General features: G+C 56.1%; 6 protein-coding genes across 6 annotated transcripts; 5 read left to right on the forward strand and 1 right to left on the reverse strand.

The window, feature by feature from the left end:
• Positions 1 to 172: 172 nt before the first annotated feature.
• On the forward strand, positions 173 to 1,537 carry LTHEOB_433 (AAR2 family protein; the record flags this gene model as incomplete). Its single annotated transcript, XM_035513352.1, has 1 exon — positions 173 to 1,537. The coding sequence occupies one exon, from the start codon at positions 173 to 175 to the stop codon at positions 1,535 to 1,537; it is 1,365 nt and encodes a 454-aa protein (XP_035372435.1).
• A 1,718-nt stretch (positions 1,538 to 3,255) lies between these two features.
• On the forward strand, positions 3,256 to 3,978 carry LTHEOB_434 (Gelsolin repeat protein; the record flags this gene model as incomplete). The annotated part of the gene is made up of 1 exon (XM_035513363.1): positions 3,256 to 3,978. The coding sequence occupies one exon, from the start codon at positions 3,256 to 3,258 to the stop codon at positions 3,976 to 3,978; it is 723 nt and encodes a 240-aa protein (XP_035372436.1).
• Positions 3,979 to 5,934: 1,956 nt separating this feature from the next.
• LTHEOB_435 (Histidine phosphatase superfamily clade-2) lies at positions 5,935 to 10,492 on the reverse strand (the record flags this gene model as incomplete). The annotated part of the gene is made up of 2 exons (XM_035513374.1): positions 5,935 to 9,998; positions 10,051 to 10,492. 2 exons carry the CDS (start codon positions 10,490 to 10,492, stop codon positions 5,935 to 5,937), a joined length of 4,506 nt encoding a protein of 1,501 aa, XP_035372437.1.
• An 803-nt stretch (positions 10,493 to 11,295) lies between these two features.
• Positions 11,296 to 14,550, forward strand: LTHEOB_436 (WD repeat containing protein; the record flags this gene model as incomplete). The annotated part of the gene is made up of 3 exons (XM_035513385.1): positions 11,296 to 11,427; positions 11,483 to 13,303; positions 13,354 to 14,550. The coding sequence occupies 3 exons, from the start codon at positions 11,296 to 11,298 to the stop codon at positions 14,548 to 14,550; spliced, it is 3,150 nt and encodes a 1,049-aa protein (XP_035372438.1).
• Positions 14,551 to 15,250: 700 nt separating this feature from the next.
• Positions 15,251 to 17,101, forward strand: LTHEOB_437 (Regulator of chromosome condensation RCC1; the record flags this gene model as incomplete). Its single annotated transcript, XM_035513396.1, has 2 exons — positions 15,251 to 15,509; positions 15,591 to 17,101. The coding sequence occupies 2 exons, from the start codon at positions 15,251 to 15,253 to the stop codon at positions 17,099 to 17,101; spliced, it is 1,770 nt and encodes a 589-aa protein (XP_035372439.1).
• Positions 17,102 to 18,034: 933 nt separating this feature from the next.
• On the forward strand, positions 18,035 to 21,289 carry LTHEOB_438 (Glycine dehydrogenase; the record flags this gene model as incomplete). The annotated part of the gene is made up of 2 exons (XM_035513407.1): positions 18,035 to 21,167; positions 21,231 to 21,289. 2 exons carry the CDS (start codon positions 18,035 to 18,037, stop codon positions 21,287 to 21,289), a joined length of 3,192 nt encoding a protein of 1,063 aa, XP_035372440.1.
• Positions 21,290 to 21,749: the final 460 nt, after the last annotated feature.

Here is a 21,749-nt window from a genome sequence, read left to right on the forward strand (position 1 = left end):
CTTCCACGATTTTCCACGACTCCCAAGGCCGCCGCGGACCATCTCTTGTGGCAATTTTCAGCATTTGCGCCGACCCAGCTGCGGATTTTCGATCCTGCACCATCAAAAGCTGAGACAACGACACGTCTTGGAGCCTTAATTACTGCTCGGCAGCAAGAGAGAAAAATTGAAAATGGACGCCACACCGTGCGTCCTTCTTCTCGTTCCCGCAGGCGCGCTGGGCGGAATCGACCTGCTCTCCTTCACCACGACGAACCGGTTCAAGGGCATCAAGGACCTCCCCGCCGGCTGGCACTTCGTGTTCACCAGCAGCACCACGTCCCTCTCGGTCCGCCACGGCGCGTGGTTCCGCGTCCGCGAGACGTCTCCGGGCTCGCCACCGGACCTCTTCGTCAAGAAATGGAACGCGGAGCACGAGGAGCTGGTGCCCGAGTCGGACCCGGCGGAGGTGCTGCGCTGGCGCGCCAATCTGGGGGCCATCTGGCGCGAGGGCCTGACGCCGTACCGGCAGAGCGCGAGCAAGGACGCGGACGACGAGGGCGACAAGGAGCAGGACTGGCGCGCGCTGACGGATGCGATCAGCGAGGAGCTGCTGAACAGGATCCTCGGTGCTAGCAGCAGCAGCGGTGGGGGAGACCAGCAACACTGGGGGTTGACGAGCGCGAGTAGCGCGGCGAGAGACATGGACGACATCCCGGGCCTGTCAAGCGATCGCAGCGGCGGTGACAGCGGCAGCGGCGCGGCATGGCAGCCGGAGAAGGAGTTGGAGTTGCTGCCGATCGATTTGAAGATGACTTGGGGCCAGGGAGTCACGGGCCGGGAGCGCACGGAGGCGGCGCAGGATCGGTCGTGGGCTTTAGGGGACCTCGTCGGACGGGTGTGCGGAGGGAGGGAAGATGAGGTGCTGGGGGAGCTGCAGTTCACCTTCTTGATGGTGTTGACGCTGAACAACAACAGCTGCTTGGAGCAGTGGAAGAGGCTGCTGGAGCTGCTGCTGACGTGCAAGAAGGCGGTTATACAAAGGGCGAGGTTCTACGGAAGGTTCCTGAGGCTATTAAGGCTGCAGCTGCAGCATTGCCAGGATGCAGATGCGATGCTCTTCGATCTGAATGATGATGGTGGGTCATTGCTGAAGGGGCTGCTGAGGAAGTTTAGGAAGGGGTTGGATGAATTGGATGGCAAAGAGAAGTCGGACATCGTGGACGAGCTGGACGAGTTGGAAGAATTTTTGAGGGACGAGTTTGGCTGGCAGCTTGACGACTCCTTCGTGAGGAGAGGTATATTGGAGCTTGAGGACGGCGAGCAGGTTGAGATGGACGTAGGGACGCGGTTCGACGAGGATGACGAGACCGGAGAGTTCGCGCCAATGGTTGTGGAATTGACGGAAGAACAGGCGAGGAGTCTGGGTGGAAATGCACAGGCGACAGAGCAGCAGGATAAGAGGCTGGCGAAGCCTGAGTCTGGGATCGCGGACGAGGAAGTTCAGGAAGAATCGGAGGATGAAGCGGATTTGGAAGATATGGATGCAAGGTATTGATTCATTCACAGGTTGGCCACACAGATAGATTGGACAACCTGTGGTGAAACCAAATAATTATAATCAGAAAGGAAATAGCAATGGCATAAATATAACCGTAAGAGGAGCAGTGATGCTGAGGGTACATAGCTGGAGCAGGGTGTTTGCACTGTTTGAACACGCCATACCCGATCGGGTAATCTTGCGACTTCACTCGAACAACGCGATTTCTAGATTGACATTCTATCTCACAATCCAAGTCAGAATTTTTGTGAGGCTGTGTTGTAGCGACTTCTGCGATACTTCATGGTTCTTCTGTCTTAAATTTTCCTAATACGTCACATGAGGGTTGCGTCAACTTAGGCAGGCGCGTTCGGTGCATTGACGCGCAAGCGGACACTTCTTATCGCGACACATTTAGACCGTATTCACGACAGTACTTTGAGGGGCTTAATACAATGAGTGAGCGAGATGGTGTGGATGCGCGTAAATTCGCGATGCCGAATGCCAATTGAGAAGTGTTCGTGAGAAGGTATGGCGCTCATTTCAGATGCTGAAACGGAGGAGTGAGTGGCAATGTCCTCTTTCCTAGCAGCCTCAGAGAGCAATTGGGGGACTTACTACTGTCTGAGCTGGTAGCACTACCAATGTCAGGCTTTATCAATGGTCATGGGCGAAGTGAGAACATAGCTATCACTGGGCGCGAATCAGCTTCTGGAACTTCGCAGTTAATACACAGCCATCATTCAAGCTTCACCTGCACTTTGGCATCATATTTTGGCAGCATGCCGGTCTGTCTGGGTTTGTGGCGGTAAGTCTGCACGATGCAGGCGGTTCAGGGGCGGGGCGCTCATGGAGACACTGGCGCCTCATCGATCGGCTGATGACATCAGAGTGTCTAATCACGCTGGCACGACGGCTACCGCGGCAGCTCGCTGTGCTGCTCAGCAACCGGTCGCACATCGGGTTGCCGTCGCGCTGCTAGGCAACAGGCGCGGCGAGAGTTAACAGCGGTACTCACAGTGGGCACGGGTGGCCTTAATTTACGTCGATGCTGTAAAGTAGGACAGAGCGGAGCCCGGTTGGGGCGCACAGGGGGCGCGCGGACGGGACGGGCCAGCCCGCGCACGGGAAGGATTGCTTGCCCGCAGCCATCTCCAACGGCTGCAGGGTCGTATCACTGCATGTCCATCGCGTAGCCGGGGAGAGGCGGCTTAGCAGCATCTCATAGACAGTCTCGCAGCGTTCTGAGTGCTGGGCGCTGAGGCCTGCGTTGCTGACGATGTACCACCTAAGGCTTGCACATGCCTTGCACCTACCTTGCACCTGCCTTGCACGCACCTCCAGATGTACTTCTTTGGCGGAGAGGTTTTTATAAAGACTCATATGTTAACTTAGCAAGTGCCGTCCTCCAAGATGCTGTGAGGTTCATTGATCTTCAGGTATTCGCATCAATTGCGCTCCGTTGTGGTTCCCCCAGCTGCCCGAATAGCTACAAGTAGGTGGATACACCCCCTCATACGCCAAGCAGATCTTCCAAGTAGAACCTTGCACCGTCCACTTTTCTCAATCATGGTCCAGCCCATCCGCATTCTGGCAAGGCGTGAAAGTCGCCTACAAAACTGCGGCTGTTGTTGTTGTGGCTCGTTCTCTTCTTCATCACTTCAGCTCCAAGCACACATCAGGAGAGTCTTTGAAAGTACACACACAAGCACACACACAAACATACTACTTTCATCATGCCTCGCTCTCCACGACCTGAAGTGCTCACGACCCTGGATCTTCTGGGTCTCTTTGACAAGGACAGCGGGCTTCCCACCCACAGCTGTCACCCTCTCTATCGCCGGCACGCTCGCGACAACATCCGCGAAACGCTGGCTGCACGAACTGCGGCTCGTCTCTGCCACAAGGAGGCCACTCTCTCTCCGGCTCCCCGCTACACGCTCGCTCCTGCCGCGCCGGTGGCTCCGCTCAAGAGCTGCCTCAAGCAACCTTCTCGCGGCACCAAGAAGGCCGTCTCCATCAACACGGCTCGTTTCTCGCGCACAATCATTCCGTGCTCGACTTCTTCCGGCGCTGAACGCGTCGACAACACTTTCGCTGGGGTCCCCAACCACAGACCCGCAATCTCCATTCGCTCTTCCCTCGCAGCCGAGTCAGACAAGGCTGCCGAGTTTCACTCTTTTCTTGCCGGCTGCCGCGCTCGTCGTCTCGCCCGCGCAGCCAACCACACTCCTTACGTTCCTCGTGAACGCCCGGCCAGGCCTACTCTTCCAGCCCCGCCAACCTCCGATCGTCCTCCTGTCGAGGCTCCGCCTGCGACACCAAAGTACAGCGACTCTGTCGCAGCAACACTCGCTCGCGCCCAGAAAGTTTCTCGCCGCGTCCAACGCACTCTTTTGGAACCGCGATGCACCGATCTCAATCTGGCTGTCTATGCACGCCTTCGACGACCAACCTGAGCAACTACTTTCACTCTCTTCTACTTCTGTCGCTATCACTCTCTTCGGCCATGGGTCGACCACAATCTTTTCTTCAGCAGAGGTTACCGAGACATTCTTATCTTTTGGAAAGACACAACGACACCGACCAAGACGGCCCTTGAGCAAGGCTACCACGCGGTGATCACGGTCTTCCACACAAACAAGAAGATGCTACCAGGGGATGATGACGACCTACGGGCGATCATCCACCAAAGACGGCACTTCAACACATTGGGGCGGTTACCAGCGGATGATGACGGCTCCTGAGCGGGCTACCATCCAGCAACGACGACCCTCCAGCCGTAGAGCAACTAAGAAACTGTTATGACGGCCTGTAATGGGCTACAATAGTCGACGGCAGTGCTCCGGCAAAGACAATACAACCTCCCTCCATCGCGTGCGGCTTCTCTCGGTCTACAGCCATCCCTTGGGAAAGGATGAGCCTGCAAACGGACCACCATCACACACAGCCAATCGCAACCGTCTCTTACAATGGCGGCTTAAAACCGGGAAGCCTTTCGAGGGGACCCACCAAAAAAATTTTATACGGACAAAAAATCCTGGGAGGCAAAAAATAGGCTCCGTGGGGGGCTCAGTACTTTGCGGATTTTCTTTTGTTTTTGTTTTGTCCATTGGCTCTTGTTTGTTGGAGCTTTTTTTTTTATTGGCTCTGTTTTTGCTGGAGCTTTTTTATTGGCTCTTTTTTGTTGGAGCTTTTTTTTTTTTTTTTGCAACAGGAGGTGTTGCGGGTTGTGGGTCAGCGTGGCGCTGATGAGCGTGGGGTAAGTCTTCTCCACTTCCAATCTTTTTACCAGGACAATTGCTAACATTCGACTATAGGCTTCGAGGTTGGCTTTTTTGCGAGTGTTGGTTTGGGTGCTGGTGGCTTGCGAGGGCGACTGAGGGGGTAAGCTGCATTTCTTCACCATCACTCCCTTAGACCAGCACTGACTTCTTTCCTACAGTACGGCACGGCTTTGAGTGTTGGTGCGTGGAGCGTTGGTGGCTTGGATGGGCGACCGAAGGGGTAAGTCACGCCAACTTTCGCTTTGATCTAGAATACAGACTAACATCCTCCATAGTACGGCAGCTGAGTGTTGGTGTTTGGAGCGGTGGAGTGAGGTGGGCACCCGCCTGCTACGGATTGCTGTTGGGAAGTATCCCCCTTTCCCCTGTGACTGAGCTTATGCTAACTGATTTCAGAGGAATTTCGAGAATGTTGGAGGCTGATAAATGGCTGGGAAGTGACCTTGATACACTCCTATCTGAGCTTTTGCTGACGTACTCTCAGGTCCAGTTAGGAGACGATGCTACTCAGGCTGCTTGGGAAGTTGCCATCCACTCCTTTGGTTTTGTTTCCTATTGACTCTTCTCTACAGGTACCCTTTACACACGCTCGGGGAAATAAATAGATGGAAGTGTCCCCTGTCTCATCATGATATAAAGATACTAATCACTGACAGGCACGAGAGCATACGAGACGGGCACAGCAATCACACACTTTGAAGGCAGAAGGAGAGGTGGTACTTGAAGGTGAGTGGCCCCCGAGTGTTGGTGTCGGAGCGAAGGGAGGTAGATAGAGCATGACTTTATTCGGGGCTGGGTGGAGTATACTGTTCGTTTGGCTTTAGCTGGTTTTGGTTCTTCATCATACGTGTTCGAGCAAGTCAACCAATAATAACATTCGTTTGCACCACACAGTTGTTTCCAATTATTCTAGTTCTATTGTGCTGTGCTGAATACATTTATTGAACCGAATGCCATGTACGTTTGCGTTGCCGACTTCCTGTGCCTCTTGTTATACCAACCATTGCACATCCATAACAGTCGTGTCTGAGATTAGACGTTGAAATCGAGGAGCAAACCCATATGCTCCTCCAAAGACCAGAGAGCCAAAAGGAAGGACAGTAATACGTCAATCATCTACAACAACCTCTATGTCTGTTGCGTCTGCGGCTCTTGCTGATCCGGCAGGGCCTCTTGCTTCTCCAGAGCCTCCTCCGCTTCCTCCGGCTTTTCTTCAGCTTCCTCCGGCTTTTCTTCAGCTTCCTCCGGCTTTTCCTGAGCTTCGTCAAGCTTCTCCTCCAGCTTCTCCACCAGCTCATCCTCCGCCTTCTCCGCCACCTCGACGTCCTTCTCCGCCTTCATGCCGAAAGCCTGCGGCACCTTCTCGCTCAGGTTGATGGCGATGAAGCTCTTGGGCAGCTTGACCGTGTGGAACTTGTCGCGCAGCGTCTCGATGACCTGCATCCAGTCGTGGTGGCTGGTCAGGCTGCGGCGCTGGGCGATGCCGATGCAGTGTTTCGAGTCGAGCTGGACGTCGAGCGGGTCGAACGTGTGACAGCCGGGGCTGAGCGAGATGCGGATGCTGTAGTTGAAGCTGGACGGCTCGTCGGCGCCCGTCGAGTTCTGCGACTCGAAGAGCTCGAAGCAGATCTGCGAGAGGTAGTCGAGCTCGGGGATGGCGTTGCGCTTGATCTTGGTCTGGATGCCGCCCTCGAGGATGCAGTTGAGCAGCGTGTAGATGTGCGACTCCTTGGTAAAGTAGAAGAACGACTTGGGGTCCTCCGACGCCTGAACCTCCTCCAGATCCTTGACTATTTCCTTTAGTAGCGGCAGCGACGTTAGTAGGCCGATCTCGAGCTTCTCTGCGTCCGTGATGCCGTATTCTTGCGGCCCGATGTAGTCGAAGAGAACCTTGCAGAGCTTGTACAGCTCGCGCAGGCGCTCCAGGCGAGCGTCGGTCTTGACCTTTGAGGGCAGAGAGCCGTTTCCGACACCCTCAAAAAGGTTGAAATACGATTCTGGCGCAGGCGACTGTTCCTTTGATCGGTTATTGAATGCCGAGGCGGCTTCGGATCGGCGTCTGAAGCCGATACGCTGGGATATACTTCCCTTATCATGCTCTTTCGGCGGATCATGCATAGGCTCTGAGGGACTGGGAGGCTGTGTAGACTTGGCGCTTGCCGTGTTACTGGCCCCAAGAGCTGTCTCTTCGAGCGTGTCCTCTTCCAGCAGGCTGCTATCCGGCGTAAAGACCCATTCGAGGAACTGTCGGTTGTGAAGGGCATCGAACTTCATCGTATCGTACAACTCGGAGATCTTGCTAGGATCAACCTTTTCTTCATCACAGAATTCTTTGAAAAGCTTCTCCCACCTCTCTCTGAAGAGCTCGGGATCTTCACCACTGCACCATCGAGCCTGGATGTTTGTGACGTTGGCAGATACGTTTGCCACCGCAGAGCCTCCTCCGTTCGACGTGTCGGCGTTCGCAACAGCAGCCAAAGACGACACTGCATTGCTACGCAACTTAGTGAAGTTATGGCGCATGACCTTCCGATGAAACTTCATCAGGTCAACAACGCGGCGAACGACGATGAATGGCTCCGGCATGTTGTCGGGCCAGGCGAACTGCGGCGGGGCTTTGTTGCCTTGCCGGAGGAGGATCTTAAGCTTTTTCTTGACCTTATCCATCTCATCCTTGGCAGCGTTTGAGTCATCCAGGAGATCCTTTCTGACCGCGATGAAGTCCGGTGGCAGCTCCTGCTGATTAAGGAAGGTCGTCGCGAAAATCTGAGCGCTCGTGGTTGAACGCCGCTCCGAACTACTGTAGACACGGACGTCGTCCAGAGCATCCCGGTTCATAAGAAGCATGTCGTTCCTAAGGTTTTCGCCAAGATCATGAGCTTGGTAGCGAGCTGAGTGAGTGGGCTCACCGCCCCACTTGATGATCAGCTGGAGCTTATCAAGGATCAGATTGTTTTCCGCAGCGGCAATTCGCGAAAGAGTCATGCCAGAGAGTGAGTCACTCCTCTTCTCTCTCCACTCTTTTAGTTTCTCAGGATCCGTAGGAGGCTTGTCGTCTCCACTTAGAAGTTCTTGTGCTTTCTCGGTCTCGCTCTCTGAAGGCATCTCGGCAAGCAACTCGGGTGGCATTTCCTCCTTCTTGCGCTTGCGGAACATGGGCTTGATCTGGACCTTGGTGCCAGGCCAGCCAATGCGCTTGTTCAACGCATTCCTCAAGCTTGTGAGCTTGTCCTTATCCTCTTCGTCCTCTGCGAACGCTTTGGTGACTGCGTCCTGAACGCTCTCAAGTGCCGCCTCGCCAGTCAAGAGAACTTCTTCCTGGTGCCCCTTGAGTAGATCGATGAAAGGCTTTGTGTGAAAGCTGTACTTGATCTTTTGTTTTGGTGTTCTGTCAGCATGTCGGATGACAGAAACCATTCCCTTGAGCTTCCACTGAGCCTTGGATGCCGGCTTTGGCGGAGGCGCAGCCTGTTCCTCAGTCTCCGTCTTTGGGTGAGAGGTAACATCTGCAACAGCCGGAGGTGGAAGCATGTCAGGTGTAGGTGACGAAGTCTGCGGTGGCTTCTCGAGACTTGGGGGAGATGTAATCGGAGTGGTGGTAGACGAAAGCTCAGGCGAACCCGAGCCGTGACTATGGTGACCATGCGCCACGTGGTGCGCAATTCGTGACATACTCGGAGACTTGAGTATGGACTTGAGCTGAGCCCTGTGGCCACTGTGTGTATTTTTCCTTGAGTGACTGGGCTTGTCCGGAGGGGGTATTTCGTCGCTCTCGCTAGCCGGTTGTTGAGGGGGCTGAGGCTGAGACCCAGTGCGACGCTGCTTCTCTTGGATAAACATCTGTTTGAGGATACTCGCGCACTTGTCATAGTAATCGTTGTTATCCTTGACGAAACTCCAACCATTCACGTCGATGACGTAGCTTTTGTCACCGGTGCGGAGCAGGTCAAACCCGCATACACGCTGGCCGAAGCCCTGAGCAATTCTAGCGGCCATGGCGACCTCTTCCTTGGTCAGACTAGTGACGTAGCGGATTTCTTTGCCGTTGGGGTTGCGCTTGACAACACCATCAACCACCGGAGATTTCCTGGTCTCAGCATGACAGAAGTCGGGGCCAACCGTATAGGCCTTGACATCTTCAGCATTCTCCACCCTGAGAAACTGCTCGTAGATGTAGCTGCTGTCCGGATCCGTAATAGCTCGCGGGACCTCGAGACTGTCATCCGCCTCCGAGCTCTTGTTGTTGACTTTTCTGAAAAGGCGACGACCACCTCCACCAGCGCTTTTGGGGAAGTAGATGTGGATATTGTGATCTTCACCACTGGTCGGCTTCTCGACGAAGGGCTTCCGAAGCTCGACGCCATCCACGCGGATGACGTCGTTGTCTTCCAGCATTTCAACACTTTCCGGTGGCTTAACCCCACCTCCGGTTCCATCTGGTGCACCTTCCAGTTTGACTCCGGTTTTCTCATACATGATACTGGCCAACTCTGCGGAAGGGAGCGTGGGACCACCATCACGATTGACCTCTACTCTCTTTGGAGTTGGCACGTTCAGCTTGTCTAGGATCCTCAAGCACAGACGACGGTCCCAAAGTACAGTCTGCATGGGCAGATCATTAACACAGAACGGCTTCCTGAGCTTGGAATAGGCGACGGCTTTGTCAAGGGGAAAGCCATCTGAAAAGAAGGATATCAAGAAGTCGCAAATGGGCCAATTCTCCACCTCTTCGTCCAGGATAACCTTGTCGCCGAAGATAATCACCTCAAAGTCCTGGTTGGCAATGAGCCTGTTGAGGATATTTCGGCTAGGCTTGCTTCGTGCTTTTGTGTCCATGGCACACACGCCAATGATACCAATGGGTGGTTTTTTGGGCTCGTACTCCTTGCCTGCAGCATAACTGCGCTCACTGGCGGGACTTCCGCTGCCGGCGACACTGGAGCCATGGTGACTGGTTCGTCGAGCGGGATTGGTAGTCCGGCTACGCGAGCGGCGATGTTGGAGAAGAGGAGCGGGCTGAGCATTGATTGGATGGCCGTTCACGGCGGGGGCCGGGGCGGAGTTGGGATCAGCACTCTGGTCTCGGGGAGAGAGTAGCTGTGATGGCGAAGGACCGTTGTTGTGACTCGAAGTAGTGACTGAGAAGGATGAGGTCTGCGTCGTTGCGCCATGCGAAGGACCGTCAGACTTTGCTTCGGCGACGTTAGCCTGTACAACGGGCTGGCTGGGCAGCACTTGACATACCATCCGGCTCACTGCCCGCAACAGAGCTGGGACCGCCGGAGCCGCGGGCGCTGTTGTATATCTGCGAGCCGAGCGAGTAGAGCGACGAAAAAGACATGCGGTTGGACTCTTTGTCCGCGGACGGGGACATGGCAGTGGTTGGTGTTGGGTCATCGTCGATTGCGGACGAGTTCTGGGCGTCTTGCTGGTCGAGGATAAGGGAGGCGGCGACCAGGCTGTCGGAGGCTTTGGAGGGTCTGCGGTCATGCTGCTGGCGGGCAACGGGCTTGGGGTTCGGTGGGGGCATAGATATGCTGGCGCGGTCTACGTCCCCCATGCTGGTGCCAGGGTCGGCAGAGCGACCCTTGCGGTTGGCCGAGGGCGACGAGGCGCCAGAAAGCGAATGTGATCCATGACGCGACCTGGTGCTCTCAGCACTAGTTGTGCGCGTTAGAGAATCCATATGGAGTGGCTGGACCGATGTGACGCGCAGAGCGTGGCGGTTTCGAGGATTTGCTTTTGGCCGGGGCGGACGTGCTGCAGGCGTGCCTTAGGCTCGGCCAGACATGACGTCTAGCAGGTGCATTTGGCCGGGGGCATGCTCCGTTTGTCGTTGCCGCCGCCGCATGCCTTCACTAGCGCCGCCCTCCCGCAACCCCACGCCCATCCTCTCGGGCCTTGATGGGCAGCACTGCTATCCCAGGCTGACGGCGTGCTGAATCGACTGGCTCTCGGGCCTCCGCGCCCTCTCCCACAAGGCTGCCGTCCCGAGCAGCCGCCGCCTCCACAGCGCCATCATCTGGAACGTACCGGCTGCCCGGGACTCTTCAACATGACTTCATGTGGCACGTGTACCCAGTCGGCCAGCCGTGCTTGTGGCACTGCCAGACACGGCTTGCTGGTATGGTCCAGGCAGCTGTCTCGAGCTGCTTCATGCGCATCGATTGGTGTAGATCCAGGCTCACGCAGAGCGAGGTGCAGTTTTGGAGCCGCTTGGCGTGCTGCAGGCCGCGTCAGGCCGTGCACGAGCACGGATTCCCAGCCTAGCCAAAACAATAGCGTGTCAATGTGTGCTCATATTGCAAGACCACGGCCCACAGGGAGTAAAGCGTTGGTGGAGTTGGCGATTGATGTGCGGCCACGACTATTGCACCCCTGCTTAGCCGCGGACGCCCTGCAGATCCCGCGAGCTAATCCAGAATTTTTCGAACCACAGCCGCGACGGAGCTCCAGCGACGCGCCCTCCGTCTGCAAAGCCCAGCCAAGATGTCTGCGACAGCCACAAGCACCCAGGTCGCGGATGGCCGCGTAGTCAAGCGCAAGAAGCTCAACGCTAGCAAAGCCCATCCTGAGGGCAAACTGCGCCCGACCAAATCGAGGCTTTTCGCGCCGTTCCGAGTATGCGCCGCTATACACCAATTTGCTCTCCGGGAAGAGCTGCTAACCCGCGCAGACTGTAGGTCTGATCTCGCCTACTGATGTCCCATTCACGACCGTCCCTCTTGGCAAGACCACATTTCAAATCACCACTTCCGTCGGCCGAAGCCTGCAAACCTACGATCTGCGCCGCGGTCTGAATCTCGTCTTCATCACGAGACCGCAAACTCCAGAGCTCATTACCGCAACGGCAGCATGGAAAGACAAGATTCTGGCGGCATGGGGGGGCAAAGACAAGCAGGCAATCAGAGGTGTGTGGGTGTTTAAGCGTGGTAAGAAGGTGGCCGAGCTCGAAACACCGAAAGGCTGGGATGAGAACATCAAGCAGCTCCTGGTGTTTGGTGCATGGATCGTTGGCTGTGGCTCCACGAGGATCGACGTCTGGAAGTCCGAGACGTTAGAGCATTATACCACTCTCATCGCACCACGAGCTGGTAGTGCAGGCAGCTTACTCACCGGTGGTGTCTGTAACATGCCCACCTACCTGAACAAGCTCCTTGCCGGCAGACAGGATGGAAGCGTTGAGATCTGGAATATCAACACTGGCAGGCTACTCTACACGATCCTGCCGGCTGCTGCCGAGTACGGCCATGTGACGGCCCTGCAGCCGTCTCCCGTTTTGTCGCTCGTCGCTATAGCCTACAGCAGCGGCCCTGTTACCATTCACGATATCCGCGCCGACAAAGAGATCCTCACTGTGAACACTGGATCCTCGAGGAAGGCGCCAGTCACTTCAATTTCCTTCCGGACGGACGGACAGGGCGCGGGAGAGGATGGTCGGAAGGACGGCGTTATGGCCACTGCCTCGAAAGATACCGGCGATGTGGTTTTTTGGGACCTGAACGGAGGCGGCAGGAAAATGGGTGTGCTGCGAGGCGCCCACGCTCCGCCATCGACTGCGGATGGTGGTGTGGCTGGTGGCATCAGCAAGATTGAGTTCTTAGCTGGCCAAGCTGTCGTCGTTACCAGCGGTCTTGACAATTCCTTGAAGACTTGGATTTTCGATCAGACTCCTTTCTCGCCTGTTCCTCGAATCCTCCATTCCCGCAGCGGACACGCCGCGCCCGTGTCAACCTTACAATTTCTCCCTTCGGATGCGGATGGTGCGGATGCCGGTGGCAAATGGCTCGTCAGCGCCAGCAAGGATCGGACACTCTGGGGCTGGAGCTTGCGGCGTGATGGCCAGAGTACGGAGCTGAGTCAAGGCAACATTCGCAAGAAAGCTAAGAAGATGGGTATTCTGAGTGAGGGCCTGGCGGCTTTGGACAGTAGCCTGTCCATCGAGGATCTGAGGGCTCCGAAGATCACCTGCATGGCATGTTCCCTAAACCGCGACGGCGGTATGGGGGCAGTGCCAGACGTCAATGCCATTTGGAACAATCCTAGTAAGGGCAAGGGAGGTTCAGAAGCAACTGATCTCACCGGCTGGGAGAGTATGGTTACCGCACACGAGGACAGCAAGACTGCAAGGACATGGTTCTGGGGTAAAAAGAAGGCTGGTCGGTGGGCGTTTGAGACTGGCGATGGGACACCGGTGACGAGTGTTGCAATCTCTCCTTGTGGTACATTCGCCCTCGTCGGATCTCAAGGAGGTGGCCTGGATATGTTCAACTTGCAATCAGGCATCCATCGTCAGCGGTTCCCTGCAAGGCTCACCCCACAACAGGCCAAGCGGTTGAAATTGCAGCAACTCGAGGAAGAAGAGTCGATGGAGGTGGAAGCCAAGCCGAAGAAATTCGCAAGAGGTCAGGGCAAGCATACCAAAGCAGTCACCGGTATAGCTGTGGACAACCTAAATCGGACCGTAATCAGTTGTGGCGAGGATGGCAAAGTGAAGGTAAGATATTTCTCCAAACTGTCATGTGTTCGTCTCGCTGATCATCCTAGTTCTGGGACTTCTCCAACGGGCAGTTGCTGCATGAGATTGATTGGTACCCTATGGTTACCATCAACAGTCTTCGCTACCACAGCTCAAGCGATCTCATTGCCTTTACCTGCTCCGACTCCTCCATTCGTGTCGTCGATATCGAGACAAAGAAACTGGTCAGAGAGCTCTTCGGCAGCCAGGGCCAGATCACTGATTTCACGTTCTCAAACGACGGGCGCTGGATCATCGCGGCTTCGGCTGACTGCATTATCCGCGTCTGGGATTTGCCTACGGGACATATGATCGATGCGATGAAGTTGCGTAGCAAATGTACTTCGCTGGGTATGTCTGCAACGGGCGAGTACCTTGCCGTTGCGCAGGAGGACAATGTTGGCGTCAATATCTGGACAAACAAAACCCTGTTCACTCATGTTCCCACCAGACACATCTCGGATGACGAGATTGCTGAGGTCGACGCGCCGACGGCATCAGGCGAAGGCGGCGAGAACATCGTCTCTGCAGCTTATGCGGAGGATGAGGACGAGCACGAGGAGGAGGAGGAAGATGCTGGCATTCCGTCGGTGGATCAGCTCAGTGAATCCATCACCACCCTCAGCTTGGTTCCTAAGTCGAGGTGGCAAAATCTTCTCCACCTGGATCTAATTCGCGAACGCAACAAGCCCAAGGAGGCGCCGAAGGCTCCTGAAAAGGCACCTTTCTTCCTTCCGGGTCTCAACGGTGCGGCTAACCCCGCAGCCAACGGGGCCATTGCCGGGATAGACCAGCAAGATACCGCCGCGAAGGCTGGCCCTGTGTCACGAATTTCGAAGTCCGGGGCTCACCAATCAGAATTCAGCCGGCATCTTACTAACGCTTCCGAGTCTGGCGCGTATGATGATTTGGTCTCCTACTTGTCAACTCTACCACCAAGCGCAGCCGACCTGGCGATTCGGTCTCTGGAAACTCCGCCGTCGCATGAGTTTTTGACATTCATTCAAGCGCTCACGGCACGGCTGCGGCAAAAGCGCGACTACGAGTTGATCCAGGCGTGGATGGCAGTATTCCTGAGGCTGCATGGCGAGGATATCACGAGCGACGAAGAAGTTGTGGAGGCGCTGAAAGAATGGCGCGAGGAGGCGGGCAGGGAGAGAGCGCGGCTTGGCAGCTTAGGCAGCTACTGCGTTGGTGTGGTGGGATTCTTGAGAAGCGCACGGTGAGGGGGCAGGGTTGGGCATCAGAGGCAAGCTCTAGGGATAAAATAAAAGTATGATATGTATTGGATGACGCCACAGCCGAAGGTTGTCTCGTACGCTCGATTCGATGGCTCGAGGGTGGCGTGAATGCGTGTTTCTCACATATTGGGGAAGAGTTCGCAGACACGCTGCATGCGTCCGAAAGAGATTGCATGTCCAGCCCACTCTTGCGACTGCTATTGTGACTGGGTTGATCTCCCATTGCCATGTGCGCGCCTCGGTGGCATGTCTGTATTGACTGCGCTAGAAAGGTGCGGCTCTGGTAGCAGGATGTCGCCGAGGCTGCGCACGGACCGTCGCTCTGGCGGACGGAAGCGGTGCGACGCGACGCCCCCCCGGTCGCATAACTTCAGCTGCGTGCTGAAAAACAAAGCCGCACTGCTCACTTCCATCTCGCGACTTTTTTTCTGCACACTCCCGCATCTCCGTCCAGTCGAGTCTTTTTGCGTCGAGCTGCTCCTGTCGAGCCAGGCAGCCGCCTCCATCCATTCACGCCTCTAGGCAAACGCGTTGCATAAAAGCTCGCTCCTGCTTGCTGCTGCCAGCCGCCAACCTCAGCTGCTGCATCGCGCTACCATCGACCGAAGCTCATTCAAGCGAGCCGCCATCGCGCAGCTTCATACTCAACTCAACACAATCCAATTATCCATCTTCTGCCATCGCGATGCCTCCCAAGAGAGCCGCTGCAGCTGCTGCCCCTAAAAAGGCCGCCGCCGCCCCCAAGGCTGCTGCTGGGAAGACGGCCGCCAAGGTGACCAAAGCCTCGGCCACCACCAAGAAAGCTCCTGCAAAGAAGGTCGCTACCAATGGCGAGACAAGTCTCCCGGTCAGGCGCGGCAGGCCCCCGAAGAAGGATGCCGACGCGCCCGCCCCGACGAAGAAGACGGTGAAGACGGTGAAGAAGGCCGCGACTAAGAAGAAGAGTGAGTCCACACCCTCAAACCATTCCAGATGCATCGCGCCTTTCTGCTTGATGGACATGTGCTGACGACGCGCAACTACAGGTGACGACGCCGCAACTGCTAGCTTCTCTACGCAAGCTGCCAGCGAGGCCACGCAGGAGACCGCTGCCACGTCCACTACTGAGACTGCCCCCGCCAAGGCCTCCAGGAAGCGCAAGGCCACCGAGGAGCCCGAAGTACCTGTTGCGAAGAAGATCCGCATCGCGCGCTTCAAGGAAGAGGATAAAAACAAGGCGCCCACTCAGAAGCTACATGTCTACGTCTTCGGTGAGGGCAGCTCGGGTGAGCTTGGACTTGGCACTGCGAAGAACGCGGTGGATGTCAAGCGCCCGCGCCTTAACCCTCTGCTCCCTGCCAACAGCGTTGGTGTTGTGCAGGTTTCGACTGGTGGTATGCATATTCTTGCTCTCACCCACGATAACAAGATTCTTTCCTGGGGCGTCAACGACCAGGGTGCTTTGGGCCGCGATACTACCTGGGAGGGCGGTCTTGTGGATATCGATGACGCCAAGAGCGAGGACAGTTCCGATTCTGGCTCTGACAGTGGCATGAATCCCAAGGAAGCGACACCCACCGCCATTCCTTCGAATGCTTTCCCCGAAGGCACCAAGTTTGTGCAGGTTGCTGCATCTGACAGCGCCTCTTTCGCTCTTACCGACGAAGGTCTGGTCTACGGCTGGGGAACTTTCCGCAGCAACGAAGGCATTTTTGGCTTCAGCAAGAAAACCTTCATCCAAAAGACTCCGGAGCTCATCCCAGAGCTCAAGAAGATCCGCGATATTGTTTGTGGCGCCAATCACGTTCTTGCGCTAGATGCCGACGGCAATGTTTTCGCCTGGGGAAGTGGTCAGCAGAACCAGCTGGGTCGCCGTGTGATTGAACGCACCAAGACGGAGGGTCTTGTCCCCCGTGAGTTCGGTTTGCCACGCAGAAAGATCGCCCAGGTCGCCTGTGGCTCCTACCATTCTTTCGCTGTTGAAAAGAACGGCACTGTTTGGGCCTGGGGTCTCAACAACTTCGGCGAGACGGGTATTCCTGACAATGCAGGCGAGGATGATGCAGTCATCCTTAAGCCCGCCAAGGTTCTGGCTTTGTCGGAGAAGAAGATTAAGATGATCGACGGTGGTGGTCACCACTCTGGTGCTATCACTGAAGACGGAAAGTGCCTTGTTTGGGGCCGTCTGGACGGCTACCAAATGGGTCTCCCCATGGATACTCTTAAGAGCCTTGGAGAAGACAAGATCAAGAAGGACGAACACGATAGGCCCCGCATCCTCAAGGTTCCTACGGAGCTCCCGAACATCAATGGCGACTTCATCACCTGCGGTACGGACCACAACATTGTCATCAGCAAGGAGGGCAAGGCCTACTCCTGGGGCTTTTCAGCCAACTACCAGACGGGGCAAGGCACCGATGATGACATCGAGGTTGCGACTATGATCGACAACACTGCGGTTCGCGAGAAGAAGCTTAACTGGGCCGGCGCGGGCGGTCAATATTCGATTCTTACTGCTCCTGCCGAGGATGCGCCAGTCGTCAACGGCACTCACTAAACACGATTCCTTTCAACATGCACCGACGGCGTTTAAAGGAGAGGGCATTCACTGGATTTGTTTCTGTTCTGTGGGATGGCCTTTTAGACATTTGCGACGAGGAGGATGAAGCCAAGGCTGCAGGCGGGATGTGATTACGTTTGCCGGCTAGCGAGAGGGTTTAATTTTTCCTGTTTTGGCGTTACGGCGGACAGGGGTATAAAAAGTTTTGTCACAACAGTATGAGCGGCGGCGCTGGGGCACTGAACATGCAGATGACTGGATTTCTTGTCGGTTGGACATTCTGAAAGAAGCAGCAGCAGTCATTTTGCGTAGGCAGTGGATTAATCGAAATTATTAATGTGTACCAAAAGTCTCCGAGGTGGCTTGTCGGCTCATTCTAAGCACGCGATTCGGCGAATATGTAGTTTCGTGAACTAATACGGCGAGGGGGTAGACGATGGTGGTGATCAATGGCCTGAGTCCTGCGTCCCAGGCCAATGGGCGTTGCGGAAGTGCCTGGGGCGCTGACTCTCTATCTACCATGTATTGCCCTTTGACCGCGTGGTACAGCAGGATTGCCTCCGATAGATTCCGAGAGAAGCCAGAATTACGTAGTAGTGGCTCGGCCAAGGTCCCGCGGGCACCGAGAACGCGTTGTGCCGCTGATAACCAGCGCCTCAAAACGGCCATGGGACCCTGCACGAGATGGAAATTTCGTGCAAAGGGAGACCTTCGAGCTCGTGTTCCTAGCGGCCTGACGCGCTCGTTTCTCACTCACCCAGAATTGCGTGCCGGCCGAGCTCCATTTTCTCGAGCAGCACGTCTGGACTAACCCTACGTCACGACCGCCACCAGCAAATTCGACGCTGCCGCTCGCCCTTCGCCAGACCAGACCGTTTGCACCGCGCAAAGGGGCGTGTACCGCCCTCTTTCCCAGTCTTGTCTCTCACCATGCAGTCTCAATGTGCCAGGGCAAGCTTCCGCGCGACGCGTCGCGTGCTCTCTCACGATAGCGCTGCGCGCTTTTCCCGCAGCCCTCGCGTTCTGCGCCAGAGCCTGCCAACGCGGACGCAGAGCCCGAGGACTCCTTCCTTTGCGCGCACCTACTACACCAGCTCGACCGCTGATACGAACGGCAACAGCCCGGCGAAGAAGCGCGGCTCCGCCTTTGCGCCGCTCGACACCTTCCCCCACCGCCACATTGGACCTTCGGCTAGCGATGCCGAGCAGATGCTCAAGACCCTCGACCCGCCAGTCAGTTCGCTGGACGAGTTCGTGAAGCAGGTCGTGCCCGAAGACGTGCTGTCGGATCGCAACCTCAAGATCGACGGGCCCCAGCTTCGCACCAAGAGCGGCGAGACGGCCTTCAGCCAGGATGGATACACCGAGAGCGAGTTGTTGGCCCGCCTTCGCGAGATCGCAAACGCCAACAGCGTCCACCGCAGCTACATTGGCTGTGGCTACGCGGGCACCCGTACGCCCGAGGTTATCAAGCGCAATGTCCTTGAAGGCCCCGGCTGGTACACTAGCTACACCCCCTATCAGCCCGAGATCAGCCAAGGCCGCCTGGAGTCTCTTCTGAACTTCCAGACCATGGTCTCGGATCTCACTGGCTTGCCAATCGCTAATGCCTCCGTTCTGGACGAGCCAACTGCCGCCGCAGAGGCCATGACGCTGGCTTTGAATGCTCTGCCTGTGAGCAGGCTCAAGCGGCCTACTAAAATCTTCTTTGTCGACGAGAACTGCCACCCGCAGACGATTGCAGTTCTCCAGTCTCGTGCTGAAGGATTCGGTATTACGATTGAAACCGGCGACGTGCTGAAGGATGGTAACAGCCGTGTGCAGGAGATTGGCCAGGATCTCGTTGGTGTGTTGGTGCAGTACCCTGACACGTATGGAGGTGTGGAGGATTACAAGGCCCTTTCGGATGCTGTACACAAGCTTGGCGCCACAGTCAGCGTTGCTACGGACCTGCTTGCTCTGACGGTCCTGAAGGCTCCTAGCGAGTTCGGCGCCGATGTTGCTTTCGGAAACGCGCAGCGTTTCGGCGTGCCTTTTGGCTACGGTGGCCCTCATGCTGCCTTCTTTGCCGTGAGCGATAAGCACAAGCGCAAGATGCCTGGTCGGCTTATTGGCCTTTCCAAGGACCGCCTGGGAGATAATGCGGCAAGACTTGCTTTGCAGACTAGAGAACAGCACATTCGCAGGGAGAAGGCCACGAGCAATATCTGCACAGCCCAGGCTCTTCTGGCGAACATGAGCGCGTTCTACGCCATCTACCACGGCCCCAAGGGTCTCAAGGCCATTGCCGAGAGGACCATTACTGCCGCGCGAGTCCTGCAGAAGGGGCTGAACCAGCTGGGCTTTGAGACCAGGAAGCGGGGTACTGGCGAGAAGGGAGCTGTTCTCTTTGACACTGTCGTTGTTGATACCGAGAGCAACTCGGACAGGCTCATCAAAAAGGCTCTGGACACGAAGAAGATCAACCTACGGAAGATTGACGACAGCCACATTGGTATCACCTTGGACGAGACCATTACCAAGAACGACGTGGAGGACATACTGGACGTGTTTGCTTCTTTCGTCGGTGTTAAGAACCTGCCCGATCTTGAGGCTCTCGCCGAGCAGGTCTCCGCTGGCGGCATCCCCGAGCAGTTCAAGCGCACGACGCCATACCTGACTCACCCGGTCTTCAACACGCATCATTCTGAGACGGAACTCCTCCGCTACATCCACCACCTTCAGTCCAAGGATCTGTCCCTCGTCCACTCGATGATTCCGCTCGGCTCCTGCACCATGAAGCTCAATGCCACCACGGAAATGGCCCCCGTCACCTGGCCCGAGTTCTCGTCCCTCCACCCCTTTGTTCCCAAGGACCAGGCGAAGGGCTATGAAACTCTCATCACTGAGCTCGAGAAGGATCTGGCCGAAATCACTGGCTTCCACTCCGTCTCGCTTCAGCCCAACTCTGGTGCCCAGGGCGAGTTCACTGGTCTCCGCGTCATCCGCAAGTACCATGAGCAGCAGCCTGGCAAGAAGCGTGATATTTGCTTGATTCCCGTGTCTGCTCACGGCACTAACCCTGCCAGTGCCGCCATGGCTGGTATGCGCGTTGTTCCCATCAAGTGCGACACGGTCACTGGTAACCTGGACATGGAGGACTTGAAGGCCAAGTGCGAGAAGCACCGCGAGGAGCTTGGTGCTATCATGGTCACTTACCCCAGCACTTTTGGTGTTTTCGAGCCTAAGATCAAGGAAGTCTGCAAGATTGTCCATGAGCACGGCGGTCAAGTGTACATGGATGGCGCCAACATGAATGCTCAGATCGGGCTGTGCTCTCCCGGCGAGATCGGCGCCGACGTCTGCCACCTGAACCTTCACAAGACCTTCTGTATTCCTCACGGTGGTGGAGGTCCTGGAGTCGGCCCCATCGGTGTCGCCAAGCACCTTGCTCCCTTCCTCCCCGGTCACCCCATTGTCCCAACTGGTGGCGAGAAAGCCATTGCCCCCGTCTCTGGAGCTCCCTGGGGATCGTCTTCCATCCTGCCCATCTCTTGGTCTTACGTCAAGATGATGGGCGGCCACGGCCTCACCCACGCCACCAAGCTTACCCTTCTCAACGCCAACTACATTCTGTCCCGCCTCAAGCCGCACTATCCGATCCTGTACACTAACGCCGCAGGCCGCTGCGCGCACGAGTTCATTCTCGACGTGCGCAAGTTCAAGGAGACAGCTGGCGTCGAAGCCATCGACATCGCCAAGCGCCTCCAGGATTACGGTTTCCACGCACCGACTATGAGCTGGCCCGTTGCCAACACCCTCATGATCGAGCCGACCGAGAGCGAGAGCAAGGAAGAGCTCGACAGGTTCTGCGACGCTTTCATTCAGATCCGCAAGGAAATCGAGGCAGTTGAGAAGGGTGAGGTTCCGAAGGAGGGCAATGTGTTGAAGATGGCTCCGCACAGCCAGAAGGACTTGTTGAGTGAGGAATGGAAGAGGCCGTACACGAGGGAGTATGCGGCGTATCCGCTGCCGTACTTGAGGGAGAAGAAGTTCTGGCCGAGTACGACGAGGCTGGACGATGGTGAGTTACCCTTTTCCCCAAGATTTGCCAAACATAAGACCGGCCGGCTAACGTGTGTGACAGCTTACGGCGACATGAACCTCTTCTGCACATGCGCTCCCGTCGAGGCTGAGGAGGCTTAAACGAAGTGACCCAAAAGTTATGATACCCCCCAAGAGATGTTCAACTTACATCTCGTCCGCTCGGTTCTTAACAACCCGAGCGGAAACGGACGAAAACTTTCTCATTCACGCTTCTACCTTTCCTCCAGATTCATCTGCATTCGATATTGCGTGCATGTAGAGCGCAAAAGGGTAGAGTTGGGGAGATGACTATTTAACATTTTTCGACATGGCGTTTTAGCATGGGACGGAGGGGGGCCCTCGAGCATCACATCTGAGCGATTATTCGGCATTTTCTTTTTTTAACATTTTCGCATGGGCTGAGCTTTAACAGTCTCGCCTGGATCCGACTCGACTCTGGATTGACTTTTAGTGTGGTAGATGTAGATAGATCCTTGCGGACAACAACGTAATGCGACGCGCCGTCTTCGGAGAATCATTCAGGGATGGGTTCCTCATTTTGAATGGTGACGATGGAGCG

This window comes from Lasiodiplodia theobromae (assembly GCF_012971845.1).
Source record: "Lasiodiplodia theobromae strain AM2As chromosome Unknown scaffold_1, whole genome shotgun sequence".
Classification (NCBI taxonomy): Eukaryota; Fungi; Ascomycota; class Dothideomycetes; order Botryosphaeriales; family Botryosphaeriaceae; genus Lasiodiplodia; species Lasiodiplodia theobromae.